The 17,068-nt window shown below is 36.3% G+C and overlaps 1 protein-coding gene across 2 annotated transcripts in view; it reads right to left on the bottom strand.

The window, feature by feature from the left end:
- The window catches only part of CARS1 (cysteinyl-tRNA synthetase 1), a 34,496-nt gene that overhangs the window by 13,510 nt on the left and 3,918 nt on the right, over window positions 1-17,068 (bottom strand). The window contains exons 2-16 of one of the 2 annotated variants that reach the window (XM_056353430.1): window positions 14,831-15,076; window positions 11,889-11,980; window positions 10,973-11,061; window positions 10,574-10,670; window positions 10,015-10,113; window positions 8,901-9,050; window positions 7,577-7,717; window positions 6,651-6,739; window positions 5,378-5,499; window positions 4,513-4,625; window positions 3,823-3,951; window positions 3,483-3,612; window positions 3,057-3,160; window positions 1,945-2,042; window positions 334-523 (exon numbers count right to left, since the gene is read on the bottom strand). In XM_056353430.1, the coding sequence (XP_056209405.1) occupies window positions 334-523; window positions 1,945-2,042; window positions 3,057-3,160; window positions 3,483-3,612; window positions 3,823-3,951; window positions 4,513-4,625; window positions 5,378-5,499; window positions 6,651-6,739; window positions 7,577-7,717; window positions 8,901-9,050; window positions 10,015-10,113; window positions 10,574-10,670; window positions 10,973-11,061; window positions 11,889-11,980; window positions 14,831-15,076 (1,889 nt within the window). The remainder of the gene's footprint in view (window positions 1-333; window positions 524-1,944; window positions 2,043-3,056; window positions 3,161-3,482; window positions 3,613-3,822; window positions 3,952-4,512; window positions 4,626-5,377; window positions 5,500-6,650; window positions 6,740-7,576; window positions 7,718-8,900; window positions 9,051-10,014; window positions 10,114-10,573; window positions 10,671-10,972; window positions 11,062-11,888; window positions 11,981-14,830; window positions 15,077-17,068) is intronic. The other variant, XM_056353431.1, reaches the window with a different exon arrangement.

Below are 17,068 nucleotides of genomic sequence, written 5' to 3' on the forward strand. Positions count from 1 at the left end.
TAAGTATTTGCTTTCAGATTTAGCTTTAATCTGTCCGATTTGACACCCTGACTTCATATTTTTTCTACCATCTAATTTTCCTTGCATGTATTAGGGGTTCTCCACTATTCAACAAAACATTAGCTCAAATTAGAATGTAACATAAAGGACTTCACATTGTTCCTGCTGCAGCACGCACTGCAATCTGGGGTTGTTTTGGATGGGATGTGTGTGGAAGATCTCTAGTTTCCTACAAGATTTAAACAAAGACTGTACAGATCCCTACATACTTGAAAAATACAACAGTTATAATTGCACAGTGCAATAGCAACGTTACTACTTGCTATTACATACCTTTAGCATTTGAGTGAGATAGGAACTGATGTTTTCTAAAAGAAGTCTGTTTGGCATTTGTCTGGAAGATTTCTTTGCAGCAATATAGGAGTTACTCTGACTGACTAATGAACGCATTTCTTCTAAGACAGAGCGAGTGTCAATATTGTCACACAGTGCTTCATGAATTGCTGCCTTCTTGTCGTAAAAACTAAGAAGAAAAAGATTTTTTTTACTATTGATGTCAGAAGTATCTGCAGCCTACTCTGAAGAATCTCAGAAGAGTAAGGGAACCTAAAAGTGAGATAATCTTTTGTTGGTTCATAATTTTTATTTGAAGGAAAAACAGATGAGTGAGAAAAGGGCATTATGATGCTGCCAATTTGCTGCTATGGACAAAGGCAGGCAGGATAAGCTAACTGGCAACAACTATCCAAACAAAATTACATTAAACACTTTTTCAGCAACCAGCCTTTTCATGCCGTTTTTTTGAAGCAGTATAAATTGCTTATTTAGTACATTCTTGTGCTTAGTATTTGTTTTACAGTATTGCTCTCCTATCCCTATGTACCAGCCAAGTATTCTGTTTAGTGTCTTTCCATCGACAAGCACCAATTTGGAAGGTAACTTACCACAAAGTGAAGTGTTATGAAGCTGCTACAAGCAGATACAAGGAATAAAGTAATGCAAACCTTTGCAATGTTCGTGAATAGGCATAATAAGTAATACAATATATTAAAGTACCATTTCATCACACTAGGAGTACTACTGTTTCAAACGTACTTTTTTCCAGAGAAAAGAGAATGAAAAGTGGTAGAGAAAGGAAAACAAAATTATCCCTGAAGCATACCTTCTGTTCCTTCCACTTCTTTGTCCCTTTCTTTTGTCCTCTCTATTACTTACTATCTTCCCCCTTTTTTTAAAACAGGGTTATCTCTACCAACCTGAAGTTGAAGATAATATTTTCAGAGGACATCCTTCTACAGTCAACATCTCTGTCCACAACAGTGAACTGAACTAGGAACAATTTTAGTACTGTAACATGAGATGCTTCTATTTAAATTTCACACATAATAGAAGTCACATAGGAAGCTGTTTGTATTACAAACAATAATGACAGCTTTGTTATAAAAACGAAAGACTGCAATATTGATATCACTGTCTCTCTCAATAACACATTTTCGAACATTGGCACTCTGAGTATTTGTGCTTTTAGTCAGGTTATTTAACTTCTGTGTGTCTTAGTTTGCTCACTGCACTTTGAAATGTGTAAAATACTATTTTCCCAGTTGTAACCACTGTGAATTATTGGTCATTTCTCAGACAGAAGGACAGCATTTCAAGTAGTGAAGAAAATGACAGATGTTGAACAAAAAAATTCTCCTTCTCTTCACAGGGCAGTGAGGCATGCTGGTGTACTTAGCCTAAATGAAAGCGAAATTAACAATTTCATCTGTACTTCATAAAGGTGTTGCAAGATTAAATTCACTAGCTTGTATAGAGTTGGGTACTCAGTGGAAATGCTGCACTTACAATATCACTATATACATAGTAAGTCATTTTGCAAGCAAAAAATTAAAACACGTAGCTACACAATAGCTATTCACAGAGAAGTAGGAATGCTCCACTTACTTTTTGTTCAGCTCTGCTTCCTGATTTTCCCATTTCTGAAACTGGTCTGTTACATCAGTGGGAGCTCGAAGAATATCCTTCACATTTAAAAAGAACTCCTATCAAAGAAGAATATGGCTAAAAATCAGTTTATATTAGATACAACCAGCATTTACTACCAAAAAAGAGCATTATTTTCTTAATTAGCCTCCAAAAGTTTTTAGTTCCAACACTGTTTCAGCCAGGATCTACTGAATGTCTGTCAAAGCAAGGAAACCCACACATTTTGCATAACTCTAAATCACAGCTGGACTGTAATTCAGCTCTGTCTCTTGGCTCTGCCACTGCATGATACACTACAATACTCTAAACACCATGCTGCTCAAATACAAGACTATTTTTTAAAAGTCTAGGCAAGAGTTCTTATGGCAGATTTTAAAGTGTGTTGCTAACAATGGAAGCCGAAGAATAAAAATGGCTTTATAGCAAGGGCATCCATCTTGGTGAAAAGTCATTTTCAGTTATTCCATGGCCTGAACCAAACCATAAATGTTTTACATAAAAAGCAGAATAGCTTCAGCTAGAGAGACCAAGATCAACCATCTCAAAATGCTGTACAGCCTGCTTGTGGGAAACGTGGGTTTAAATCATGGTTCCAAAATAAGCAGGGAGAGGAACTGTGCCTGACCCCTCACATATGCCTACAAGGCACAGAGACAAATGGTCGATGTATATGGTGAGGCGACAAGGTAGGAATGATACTCTCTCTTCTCCTTTGGCTATATTTGTATAAAGTCTGATCTGGTAGATGTGTTACAAGAGTGTCTGTTGGACTGAGTCCTATAAGCAAGCTGAACTGAGAAACAAATCTCGCGTGTAAGTGCCAAGCTGCTCAGAGATGTCAAAACCTGGAGAAAGCACCCGGCTGCAGAGGAATGCAGCTGTCTGTGGAATTTACCTAACTTGAACGTTCAATGGCAACTAAACAAATATTGTGACATCCCACCCCACGAATTCAGAAGGCAAACTCAAGTTTCTGGATATGGCCTATATATCCTTGGGTTCTATTCCTTGAAACACATATCACAACACAAAGCTTAGAGAGCTGGAGGAGGAATGGAAAGCTTACTTACATTCATAAACTTCTCATACTGAATAGCTGACTCCATGGTATTATTTGAATAATCCAGTGTATCTTTCCAAGAGTGCATGAGGAAAGCCAACCGTAACTGTCGCGCTATTAGGAGTTTCAAAATAAACAAGGAACATAATCATAATCTAAAGTATTTTTATGGCCTCCAATACTGCAGTGGCTAAGAACGTAATTTTTAATGTTGTTACTGTCAATACGTCTACCAAAAAAGCAAGAACGCTATTATCCATACAGATAATACCAACAAGGAACGGAAGAACAAGGAAGCTGTTCTCAAGTTAGCAAAGAAGACAGACACCTGAGGTGAGCCATTTTTGGAAACTCCATTATGTGCCTGAACAACAAAACTACCACAGTCACCACTCAAACTACATCAAAAGTGTTCAAATTCCGAAGCAATTTTTACCTGTATGTTTCTTCAGTGCATCTTTTATGGTAATGAAATTCTTCAAAGATTTGGACATTTTACAGCCAGCAATTGTTAAGTGGCCAGTATGCAGAAAATACCGAACCCAGTGATCATTTTCAAAGTATGCCTGCAGCAAAAACAAAAACCCTGAAGACCCAACACTGCTTACATATATACCAGCAAGTAGGATAATTCAAGAATAAAATCTGAGAACAAAAAAGCTATGCTTATACAAATCACACAAAGTTTTAAAACTTAGTTGATGGATTTGTGTGAGTTGCAGTCAAAGCAAAGTGTGTTACTTTTTCAGCACTGAACTGAAGCCCAGTTTATTCACCTCAGACTGTGCCAGTTCATTGTCATGGTGGGGAAATCGGAGATCAAACCCTCCTCCATGAATATCCATTGACTCTCCTAGAATGGATCCAGCCATAGCAGAACATTCAATGTGCCAACCGGGACGACCCTGTTAAGAAAAAGACATTACTTGGCTCCTAGTTAATTGTCTTTCTCTCCTGCTTATTCATCATTCCCTCATTGGTCTGCTGCTAAGCAGTTACACACCTGAGGAAAGGAGACAGTGTTACCAAGCAAAAAATATTTTTAATCTCACCTTCATAAAAGTATACTGTTGGCTTTAAAGATCAAACATGGTATATACATCTGTGATGCCTCGATTATCCTGCTTATTATTATTTTGAAAATTACATTGATATTTTTGATCACAAGGAGAAAAAGGGATATAGAAATTACTGCAGATAAAGCCTGTAGATACAGGACAAACGACCAGCAACAGCCATCCTGAGCCTGCATGCAGACTTCTGTTTAAGAAGTGTCAGACAGATTGATACACTTTCTAATTTATTAAATGACCAGAGCAACAGAATCTATGATTGAATACAAGATCCCCATAATCTATACATTATTAATATGAGGTGAGGCAAAGTATTTGTGTAATGCTGTTTACTAAGGTGGATGCTATTTACTAAGGTGTAGAAGATCTAAATCCTGATTATAATGTCCTTACCTTTCCCCATGGAGAGTCCCATGAGGGCTCTCCTGGTTTGGAGGATTTCCACAAAGCAAAATCATTTGGAGAATGCTTCTCACTTAAGCGATCAGCTGAGATGCTCAGGTCACCTTTCAGAAGAGAAAATGTAAATATATACATTTTGTTTGAACACCAGCATTACTGATTTTTGGCCTTGCTGTACCTCACATACAGTGAAAAAGAAAATAAATAAATAAAAGAAAAGAATTCAGCCCTCAAAATTCCTCATAATTAACCCCGATAGTTCTTCAGGGGTTTGATTAATGTGTTTACTGAGCATTTTGAGCTAATCCTATGCTACAGCTAAAAAACTAAAAAACAAATCTGTATTTGGATTTAGTTCAACGCCACAAGGTTTACAAGTAGGAGGAGTTCTCAGTACGAAAGAGGAACCCAAATATTTGTCATGAAATAGCCACAGCATGGTGTTGGAGAGCTTTCACCTGGCATGTGGAAGACCCAGCTTCAAGTCTTTCTTCCTCCTACTCTGAACCAGATGAACAGCCAAATAACTGAGCTGTAGTCAAATGATTGAGCTATTCACAATTCTGACCAAAAAACTCTCTCAAAGAAACAAACGAACTAAAAAACCCCCAAGCAATCCAAAACCACCCTAGAATTAACAACATTTCTTGGTATTTTCCAATGTAAAAGTTTCAGGAAAGTGTTGGCTCAAGCTACAAAACTTTGGAAAATAAATCTGTTGGTAAAGGAAGTGCAGCAGGTAAACTATTCAACTCTGACAGTGACTTTGATCCAAATGTCATTGAAGTCAGATGAAGAGATCAATACATCATCAGTTTATTCAGCAACTTAAGCAAATGTTATTTCCCCTTTTTACCTTCTCCCTCTTGAAGAGCTTTTTGATCACCTACAGCTTCAGGAACCAACTTGGCATAGGAGTGTTTTTCACTGGAATCAAACTTCATAGTATCAAAGTATACAGATCCATTGGACACATACCTGAGAAGTTAAAGTTCATTATTCAGCTAACTTTCTACCAAGACTTAACTGAATTTTATAACAAAAATCACTTCAGTTCTCTAGTGACACTACATACAGTACGGTACTGCTCAGTATTGTAAAGATGACTTAGGTGAGCCTAAGTTTTAAGGCCTGTCCATAAAGGCTTCAGACAAATTGAAAGTCATAATAAAATTGATCAAAGGGAAAACAACTAACATCTTTTGTTAAACTCTTAAGAGGCGAGACATTAGATAACAGTCCCAGGAGAAGAAATATTTACAGTACCTCTGGACCCTTTCAATATTTTGGAATAATATAATATGAATCATGTCTGTTTCGCAGTCATTTTGTCCCCCTTTACTTTGCTAATTTTGCCCCACTACAGCCATAATAAAAACTCTGACACAAAGGTACGTCCATAATAAAAACTCTGATACAAACGTTAAGTTTCAGGGCTAACAGAAATGCTGATAATTCAGTGCCAACAATTTTGAACTGCTGCTCCCTTTTTTAAAGAGAATTTTAAAATGTAGGTTTAAAAAGAGAAATTATGGCAATCTGAATCACAGGTTTGCTTTTTTTCAAAATAAAAATACATCATGTAGAAAAATTGAGGCAATTAATAGAAAGAGAACTCAAAACTTTCAGATGGGCATCTGTCATGATACTTAAGAACTTCCAGAATATTAGCTTGATATTCACAAATATTAGACAATAGCAGAAAAAAAGTTCATTATTACTTTTTTCCTTTTAAACTTCTGTTACTTAAAACTGATTTCTAGCCTTCTACTCAGGCATCCATTTCTGAAATGCCTTGTTGAAGGCCAGGAGTCAAACACAGTTAAAATGAATGGGACTTTGGCTATTTATTTTAATGAATGAGGATTTAATCCTATAAATTTAATAATTAACTTCTCTCTTTGTAAAGACATCAGAAGTACAGAATAGCACATTTTCATCAGGTGATAAATAACAGGTCTTTTGCAAAGGAACCTGAAGTTCCTTTATTTGATGAAACACTACTTCTGGAAAAGACTAGTACTGCATGTGAAAACAGAGGAAACAGTTCACAGTTAAGTGTTGAAAGCAATCATTCCAGCTCTAGTACAGTACAAGCGGACAACAAAAGCATCCAGTGGCAAACTTACCCGTAACCATTATCCACAATCTTTTTCACAAAATCCACAATTTCTGGCACATATTCACTAACTCGTGTTAAAACATCTGGAGGTAAAACCTATAGATAAAAAGTAGAATTTCATATTTATATAGATATGTATAAATTATGTAAACAAAATATTTATATAAAACGTGTTTTAGATATATACAAGAATTAATATAAATATATATATGCAAATAGACACTAAATATTTATAGTATACACTGGTTTAAAACTGGCTCAAAAGCAAGTGACACTAAGACTCCTGTTTCAAGCTTTCTGAAACAATGTGCTGTGGCCGTTCTTCCTCTGCCCTTACGGCAATGTTAATAACAAACCACTGCAGGCGATGTCAGCTCTTCCACCTTCTGCACTTCTGACAGAACAGGCAATAAGCGCCTCTGATTTGCAGGTAAATTAAATAAACCTTCACTGATCTGTACCATTGCATATTACACGGCATTTCATCTGTAACAGACAAATCTGTCCTCGATTGTTATCATCATATAATTTCTTAGTGACTGAAGACCGGTAAGCAGTTGAATCTGAATGCTGAGGCTGGCAGGGCTGTCTTGTGCAGCTAACAGAGTCGATCTCAAACTTCCGGATCAGTTTATGATTATAAGCCTATGCTACACCAAGGGCAAGGGATGGAATGCAGACATCAAATGCAGACATCAAACTTGATCACCAGTTAACTGGCTCTAGTAACACACACAATGGATTTAAGATTGTTGGGATGGAAACAGAACAGGTGCTAGCTTAACCGCTACATATTCACATTAAAAGAGGTACTTTAGCAGTAAGGCTGTAATATGAGGTTTTTGAAAGCTATTGAAGTAGCTAAATTGTATTCTAGGTATTATGATGCATGGCACGCACACTTGTAGAACAGAAAACAGTTTGTATACTCACGTTGAGTGCTTCCATATCTTTATGAAATTCTCCTTCCCAGAATTTGGGGAGCTTTGAGAATATGGAATTATCAGTCACCTGACTGCCAAATTTTGTGTCCAACCAGTCAGACAGCAAATCTTTGGCTTCTTCCAATAGTATCTATTAAACAATAATGGTAAGTGCAACCAATCAAAGACTTGTGCTGTTTACACTTCAGAAAGATCTTACTCTGACCAGAGAGGTTTGCTTAAGGAAGACAACACTTGGCTATGAATACAGAATAATTTTGCTTCTACCAGATTTTTACCATACTGCCCTTCAGAAATATGGATGAAACAAACAGAGGAAGGAAGATAAACTGCTAAGTGATATCTGTTTGCATATCAATTACTTAAATAGGCATGTGGGACCTGCAGTTAAATCGCATCATCTCTTCCCCCCATTACTACCAGACAGTCTAGCAAAAGATTTACTGTGTACATTGCTAAAAAGTGTTTGAAAGACAGATTTGAACATCAGCAAGGATACACTTCAGTTAAAAGATGACATTTTTTTACAATAGGATATAGCCCAGGAGGTGCAATTGCTTAGATTTTAGTTGTTTTTAAAATTCTGTTAGGTCAGTATATATTTTTACAGAAGCACTGGAGGGCTTTTGTAAAGATAATTCAGAGAGTCTTCTCACGAAGGAGCACATACTCTATGCTTTCTACAGTAATTATCACAAATATTCTGAAAGCAAGAAAAGATGAAAGTAGAAACCAATTACTAAAAGAGAGTAGTTATACTGGCTGACTTGATTACTGGGACAGTACCAAAGCCCAAAAAAGGCAACAAGATTATTGTCACTAGATGTAATGGTCTTTGGATAAAAATTATCCTTAGCGTAATTTTTTGGGATGTATTTTCTTCTCTGGTCAGAGACGGAAACAACTATGTAGAAAACTCCCACTAGTATTGGAACGTGATAAATGCATGTTCAGTAATTTATACTGAAATTAATTCATCAAGACAAATAAGTCTAAGAGTAAAACTAAATATGTGCAAGAGAAAAAAAACCCATGGGAAAGGAAAAAATAACTGACTTATTATTCACAGTGGAAGGAATAATAATAAAAAAAAAAAGTAATTGATAAAAACAGCACCTGAAAACTATATAGTTGAATTCAAGGATCAAATTTCCTCTACTGAATGCAAAGTAGTAAAAAGTCCTCAGCCATACAATTCCTCTATTTATGAATACAAAGTTCCATAATGTCTCAGGGAATTACTACAAGCAAAATATTTTTTAAACCCCTAACAATTATAAGCCAGATATATTTAAAAAGGAGCTCAAACTGACCTCATGACATCTCTTGATCTCTTCTGCAGGGTGTTTTGCTTGCACAGCTTCTTGTAGAGGGTCAAAAGCAGACTTCACTGCATTTTGAATTCTTTCTAACATTTGCTTTTTATCTGGGTCTGTTGTCTCATTTAATTTAACTGAAAAAAGCTACAATTAAAAAAAGAATTAGAAAAATTAGAAAGCAACTTGCAGTACAGTAGCACTCTGTTCTATACAAAATACATTATCTTTGCCACATAGTATCTTGCTAGTGACAATACATCATGCCACATAAAAAGCTTTGGTATCAAACTACTGAAACATACTCTTCATCAGAAATAAAGGTGAAGTCAAAAAAATTTAGTTCACATCTGAATTCAGTTTTTCAGAAAGACTTTATGAATTACTACATCATCATTACTGTTGTTTATTAATTTTCATTTTCCATGCAGCTGATCACCTTAATTACACAGCTGATTATCACAAATCTGAAAAGGAGAAGCTTTAATACGAAACTGCTATGCATAGGGAGTATGTCAGGCAATGATAGTTGGACAAGATGTCCAGGCTTCCTATTCCCAGGCCTGCGTTCAATGCATTAGACTGACAATCTTTGTGATCTGTAATCCTAATAATCACCTGCCCCCACCTTCAGTCCAGCATACACAATTTATTAAATCCCTAAAGCTTTGGAGACTTTTTGCTCTTTCCAAGGCCATCAATGCTACGAAAGAGAAATCTTTAAAAGATTATGGACATACCACTGTTTAAAAACTGTTTTTAAGGGTTATTTTTAAAGTTTTAATTTTAACACACAAATGTTGAAATGCTTTTTGAGCTTTTTCCCCAATACCCCAACAACAATTTGATACACGCACTCACAAACAAGTTATATGGATGTAAAAATCGGACATTCTTTTTACATGGATATTTCCTGTCAATTCTAAAACAATGTAAAAATCAAAATGATGTGCAGTTCCAATAATATTTCTGTGTGGTACCAGTTCGATAGAATAACTGAAACAAGCAGAAAGTTTAAGGAGGTAGCAAAGTCAGAGGCATTTTTTAGATGCTTTGTTACATTATTGAGTAAGAACTTAAGACACCAACAGGGATTAAATACCATGCCCACCTCTGAGGCAGTTTTAACATCTTCAAGTAGCTGATCTGGTGCTGATTTGTTTGCTCTATACCGTTCAAAAAGGTAATTCTGTCTTGCTCTCTTGATGATCTACAAAGCAGAAACATGAAAATATTTTTGTGAAGTGACACATAGTTATACAAAGTGCAAATAAAATCTATTACATACCAAAGGCATTTCAGAATCCCGATAAATTTAACAGGCTATAAGAATTTCATGTAGTAATACAAATTAAACACATCGTACACAGTCAATCAGCTACTTCAACAGAGTCAATCTGGTATCTCAACAACAGGCAAATAAAATGTTATCTTTGAAAAATGCTTGGTCTTCATTATTTATGATAACATTCATTTACATACAAGAATACAGGCTTTGCTACCATAGGAACACTAAAAAACTGAGAAACATCAATGACTGTGTACAAAATGTATGTCTAAGTTAATAAGTGTAAGATTTATCTTGGCTTATCAAACAGCAATTACATATGACTCTCTGAATTCCATGCTCAAAGTACAGTATTTTATATCACAATTTTAAAAGACCTTACCTTATCATCAATATCTGTAATATTCATACAATAGAAAATGTCATATTTAAAATAATCCCTCAAGATTCTTCTTAGGATGTCAAATGAGATGTATGACCTAAAATCACAAAAGATATAGGAGTGTTTTTAGCAAACACCTCAAGCCTGTTTCTATTCTATTCGCAAACTACTTTAATCTCAGAGTCAGTTATTTTACAGCAGTTTTAATTTTCCCTCACCTACTAGTAAGTTTTTAATCACACAATGACATAATATTACAACATGCTTTTAATCTTACATCTCAAGCATTGAGTCTAACACGACTGTTTTCTAATAATACACTCATCTAAATAAAGTACCTTTTTCTATTAACCTTTTGCTTCCGATAGACACTGTTATTACCTATATCAAAATAAGTACCTGGCATGTCCCATGTGAGAAGCATCATAAACTGTTGGACCACAGCAATACCACAAAACTTTTCTTCCATTCTGAGGCTGAAATATTTCCTTAATTGAAAGGGAAGGTACAATGATCAGAAGAAATTGAAGGCATGATATCAGGCCAGTAACACCACATTTGGAGATTAGGACATGAAAACACGGACTATAATTACAAAAAAGGAATAGTTACTCCACTCCCAGTTTTACTGTAAAAAAAGGTCACCACTAGCTTTGTCATGTAAGAGAGGTAACAGAGTATGGCTGCTTATTTACCTGCACTCTTATCAAGTAAGGTATCAGATTACAAAGATTCAGACTAGGCAAGGTAATATTCAAGCTGTGTTTGTGAAAGGAAAGATCAGCTTTCTTCCGCACTGAAAAAGGTTACAGAGTAACACACACTTTGATACTACATCCCATATAACCTTAGTATTCTTAGTATTTCCTCTCTTTCCCAAAGAAGACCACAAGAAGTTTTACCAGTTTATATTACATAATATAATTGGCAAGATACTATTTTTTTTTTCTTCTACACAGACACCTAAAGAAAGAAACTGTGATTTTATCTGTTCACGTTGCTTGTACTTATGTGTATTACAGTTTAACCCCTGGCTATTTTGCATGATGGTAACTTGCAATTGGGAACTATATATTAGGCAATATCCACATATATACACACATTTGTAGTATATGTATATTTATTGTTTATATTATAACATCTGCCCAGCAAACACACTTGACTGACACAGCATCTCGCATGTGCTTGCTAACATTCCACACCATACAACACAGAAACCTGTCTACTGATAGGGTAAACACTTCAGAAACAAACATTTGATGACTCCACTATTTGTGTTTCTATGGAAATCTCGGCTTTTCTTTCATTTAGTCACCTTGTTGCGAGTCAGGCTGTTGTAGAGGCAGAGCCTAGAATGTTTTGTCCCTTCAGGGGGAGACCAGGGAGGCTGCACACGCTTGCCTTTACCTAAGAGGAAAAGTAGTTTAAAGAGAATTGAAAAGATGCTTTCCACAAACAGATCTGTAATATAACATTTTCTCCTTATCATGTCATTATTTCCAAAGAAAAAACCCACATACAATTAGACAAAGCAGCTCCAATCCCAGTAGTCCAACTACTTTGTTAGTGCTTCCTACAAAGCCACTAAACCCAAAATAAATTATTCCAATCTAGTTTATTTTCTACTCCCTGAATTGCTACCCCTATTAACTTTCAATCCAAGTAACAGGAAGGAAAAGTCTATAAAAGTAAGCGCATGCAATTCCGTTAAAGCATTAACAAAAGCTTTGAAGTTTAATGAATTATTAATAAAGTGTTATGACAGTCCTGGGCTTTCTGCAACGCCACTGATTTTACCGTGACGGCATATCACAGATCTCATACAGAATTTGCACGAAGTCTCCAGAGAACAGTCTCTAGAGCCAATATTGACAGAGTATGTGTACTCAGCGTGAGAGGGAGGGGAGAGGGAAAGGTTTAGAAAGAACCTCAGCTTTTTATCCTGCATGTTGCTATGTACACAAAGCATTTTTGAACACACTCATTTACCACAAATATGCTCCAATTCAGCAAGAAGCTAAATTTTGCCATTAAAGAGAGCAGATAAAACCCAGGGTAATATTAGCGACAATATTCTTGCATTTTTAACTTTTAAATTTTTAAGCAGCAACATAGTTGTTAAACTCATGGTTTTTTCATGAGTATGTCATCTGTTGAAGATCTGCACTTTGCTATACACAAAGCTGCTTGCAGCTGTAGTAATATTAAACTAATTATCACATTAACTAGGAATGAAAGCAAACCAGGAAATTAAAAAATACAGCAGGGTTGCCAGCTTAATAATACACACAGCACTGTCTTTAGGAGTTCTCACGGTATGCATTTTAACTGCAATTAAAATATTATATAAACTATTTGTTTTGACAACAAAATTTGCCTTCTCATCCTGTGTGTCAGGGTGCTCTTCACTTATTCATATGAAGATATTGGGGGAAACGGAGTATTATGGCTGAAAACCTTCAAGTAATGTAAATATTCATGGTATAAAAAAATTTAATCTCTTTATCTTCCTTGTTGGAATAACTGCCTAAACGTGAAAAAAATATATTAACTGCAGTACTTTGTCTCACAAATGGACTCCGCTTAATCTCCCTGTTATGGATCCACGGAAATATGTGTTTATTCTAAACATTTCATTGCATGTGGTACTCCTGGACGGAACACTTAAAGAGCAGTCTATCCATAACACAGACCATACAGTAAGGTATGGATTTGTTTACTCTGATTTACAAAGATTATGCTGCCATGCTTAATTGTGGCTAACATTCCCCTCAGGGAAAGAAGCCTATGTGGGTTAGTCTAATAAAAGATAGATCTGTAAAGCTTTATTTACTTACAACCACACTAAACATAAGAAAAAAACCAGATACTGCACCCTGAAGTTCTCAGCTTGCGAATTAGGTGTCACGTTGTATCTGCTATACAGACACCGAGGGCAAAGTAAAAGACATACTGTTTAGTCTGTTCAAATATGTCTCTGTCAGCTATCCTCTTCCCCCTGGTTGAACTGAAGTTCATTTGCTCCAATCCACCCCTGGAGCTCTCTGACACACCCAAGAAAACACTGATAAAATACCCAAGGTCTAAGATGTGTGGCAGATTCACGTCATTTTCATAGCGAACACTGCAGAATACCATTTCAGGAGTCCTGATTCATATGCACAGATGATGAAGATAATAAGACATAACCCTTCAGAAAAAGAGATTAACATGAAAGGTTTCATGGACCAGAAACCAGAGACAGTTTCTCTTATTGTTCCACCCTGATCCATGAAAGTCTGCAGACAAAGTGTAGTTAGTGGCATGAATCTGCTCTCAGAGCCAGCAGTACAGCTGAGATCCCTTGGCTGTTGAAGGGCAATCGATAATAACCATCACAAATGCATGCAGGCACACACAGGTATACAGAATCTACTCGCAGCAGTCAGATTTTAACTGCTGGTCTGCTAGGAACTGAGAACACATTTGATGAGAGGTTGTGAGAATGGCACTGGAGTAATATTAGTCAACAACCATCAGCAAAGATGACGGACATTATGCATTCATTTGTAGGTATTGCAAGCACTATACAACAGCTCTGCTGTTTATTATTATTATTATTATTATTTCATGACTCCCTGAGCAAGGATCTCACTATAAAGCAATTATATTAGACTAGCTCATTGGAAAACAACTCAGGAGAGTGATGCAGCTCCCAGAAATGCCAACACCCATGCTTACACAATGTCCTAGATTAACTGGTTAGCATTTCCTCAAATCACCAGCAATGCCACGGTTAAAAAAGAAGCCCAAATATTCTTTTTGAAATTCAGCGTTAATAACAATTGTAAGAGGCAGTATTGAGTTTACTTTATTATGAATTTGTATATTATACAACAACTATTTAGTTACCCTTGCAGGAAAAAAAGAAAGCGGACCGAGCCAATCCTGCTATTTTAGGGAAGAAGCCAAAACCCACATAGCCTTTTACAATCCAGCAGCTAGCTTTTGAAAGAAAATACACACAATCGAATTCTGTACACTGAGGAATTTTAAAATCAAAGAAATGTGGAAACAGAGCTTAAACATTCCAATAGGTCATACAATTATGCAGTAACTGTACGCAAGAAGAATTTTATGACCTTGAATACAAGTCAATATGGTAAATTTTAAAGCGTGCAAGAAAGTATGAAAGGGAACTTCTAGGAATTCCCAGCAATAAAAACCAATACAATGTCAGCTAGTCTATAACCTGCCCACCAGTTTAATATTACTCACTTGTTTGAAGTTTACAAGGCTCATTTTTTTCACTGCTGCCATCATAGATTGCTTCTATGTGTCTGTACCACCGGACAACATGGATATACTGGTCCACAGGTGGCCCCGAAAACTTTCTGAATACCTCCACATCTGCATGTGAAAATGTGAACCCCTGGATATAACTACGAGTGCTCAGGTACTCGTTCAAAGCCTTCACCCTGGCTTCCTCTTCACTAATGCTCAGAATAAAACTGTAGCTGGAAGCTGTAAAGAGAGGCACAGGATATTTGGTCAGCATTGAAAGAAGGAGGAGATCCCATGACCAAAATATATCCTTACACTATACATCTCCCCCTTTAAATTAGCTCTGACAACTGACAAGAAATTCAGAGAAAAATGTATTTAATACAAGGTACTGAATAAATATGTTTCCTATTAATAGATTATGTTCATGCTGTGGTGATTTTTTTGGAGACATTTTACGAAGAGTAATAAGGACAAAAGCACCGGTCCTTTTCATGAAGAAATACTATCTACTTGAAACCAGAGAAAATTCATACACAGCAAACCTAATCAGTCTGTCTTTTCCACATTTCCAAAACACTCATCCTGCAAATACTTAAATATGATTAATTTTATATGCTATGGATAGGCTGTCAATAGGTCTACTGAAGTTGGGCATAATTAAATCTTTGCAGGACTGGGGCCCACATGCAAGCTCCCAGCGTGATGCTCGGTTACTCCTACTTGCTTTAGCAACTCAAAACTTCAGTTGCTGTACCTTCCCATATTTCTCCTATGCCACTTCCTCTCCTCAGACATATGAACAATATTTAAAATGAGTAAGATCTACACAAATTAACAGAAAGAATATTAGATCATGCTCCTCCGTCACAATGTTTTATTTCCATGATTTATTTGGTAAATCATGGGTTCAATTAGGTCTCATCTTTGCAAATCCAGGGATGTTGAGGAAGCAGTGGAAGAGTTCTGTGACTTGGTGGGGATGCTCACAGGAACTGCAAGCCCTCCTCAAGTCAGTGGGTACAAAGCACTGCAGAGGTTATGGCATCTGGACTAGCGCTGACATTAGATAAACCTAGCATTCATATTTTCCTACAATGATTCAACAATTGTAACTCCGTTCACATTCAAAGTACTGTATAACACAAAGTGTAACAGCTAAGCCAAGACCCCGCTTAGGTAGTCAGCCAAGAAAGTAATTTAAGATGTTGTCAAGGTCATAGTGCAATCAAGTGAGAGAGCCAGTATGAGAACACCTGTTCCTGCTCCCAAACTCTGACAGAGACCACTACCACAACTGTTGTTCTTACACTACTACTAACATCTTCTGCACAAGTAGCTCCCAAAGCATTGGAGGTGCTCACAGACTAACGCTTTTGGAAAGGGAAGGATGAAAGGAGATGGGGAAGTGATGGCTATGAGAGGATGTGAGGGACTGCAGAATTAAGAAGTTTTTCAGAATATTATCGGTTAAGACTTTATGAGCAGCTCATTTCCTATATAAAAATCAGTTACTAAAATGTTCTAAAGGAACACAGGATGACAGGGAAATGGCAGCTAGATACCAAGTGTGGTTGTGTTTGACTCAAGTATAAATGAGACACAGTGGCACACCAGTAGAACTAATAAAAGAGATCAGTGATTTAAAAAATATTAACAAAAGGTCACAAAGATATTTAAAATTCATACACAAAATCAAAGTCAGATTCACATTCTTCACAGATTCAATTCTTCTCCAGGGCTATCCATGTAACTGTTCAGTATAAACAAAGAGTAACAAATAATGGTTTGTAACTAGACCTTACCTGCTCGCCTTACTCAGCTGAATAGGATTCAGCTTCAGCTCACATAGTTGAGTTTACCATAAACTTTTCAGGCTCCTAAATATTTACTGATGTTTATCATCATAGAACTTCATATGTTTATACACATGAATTAGTTTGAAATAGTTATGTTCATTAACTATGGAAACCTAAGACACAAGTCTTCCTTGAATGTGAATTTTGTATCCAGGAATCATATGAGGGAGAAGGCCAAAAGAAAAAAAAAATTACAAGAATGATCTGAGTAGAAATGAAACTATATCTCAAAGAAAAGATCTTTAAAGATCTATCGCAAGGAAAGCAACATTCAATTTGCTAAGTATTATTAGGGTTATTACAACCATTATTCACACACCAGGCTGCTAATGGGAGGCAAGTCAGTATATCTGAAAAAATGTGCTTTCCAACC

The sequence above is a fragment of the Falco biarmicus genome, chromosome 10 (genome assembly GCF_023638135.1).
Source record: "Falco biarmicus isolate bFalBia1 chromosome 10, bFalBia1.pri, whole genome shotgun sequence".
NCBI classification, from domain to species: Eukaryota; Metazoa; Chordata; class Aves; order Falconiformes; family Falconidae; genus Falco; species Falco biarmicus.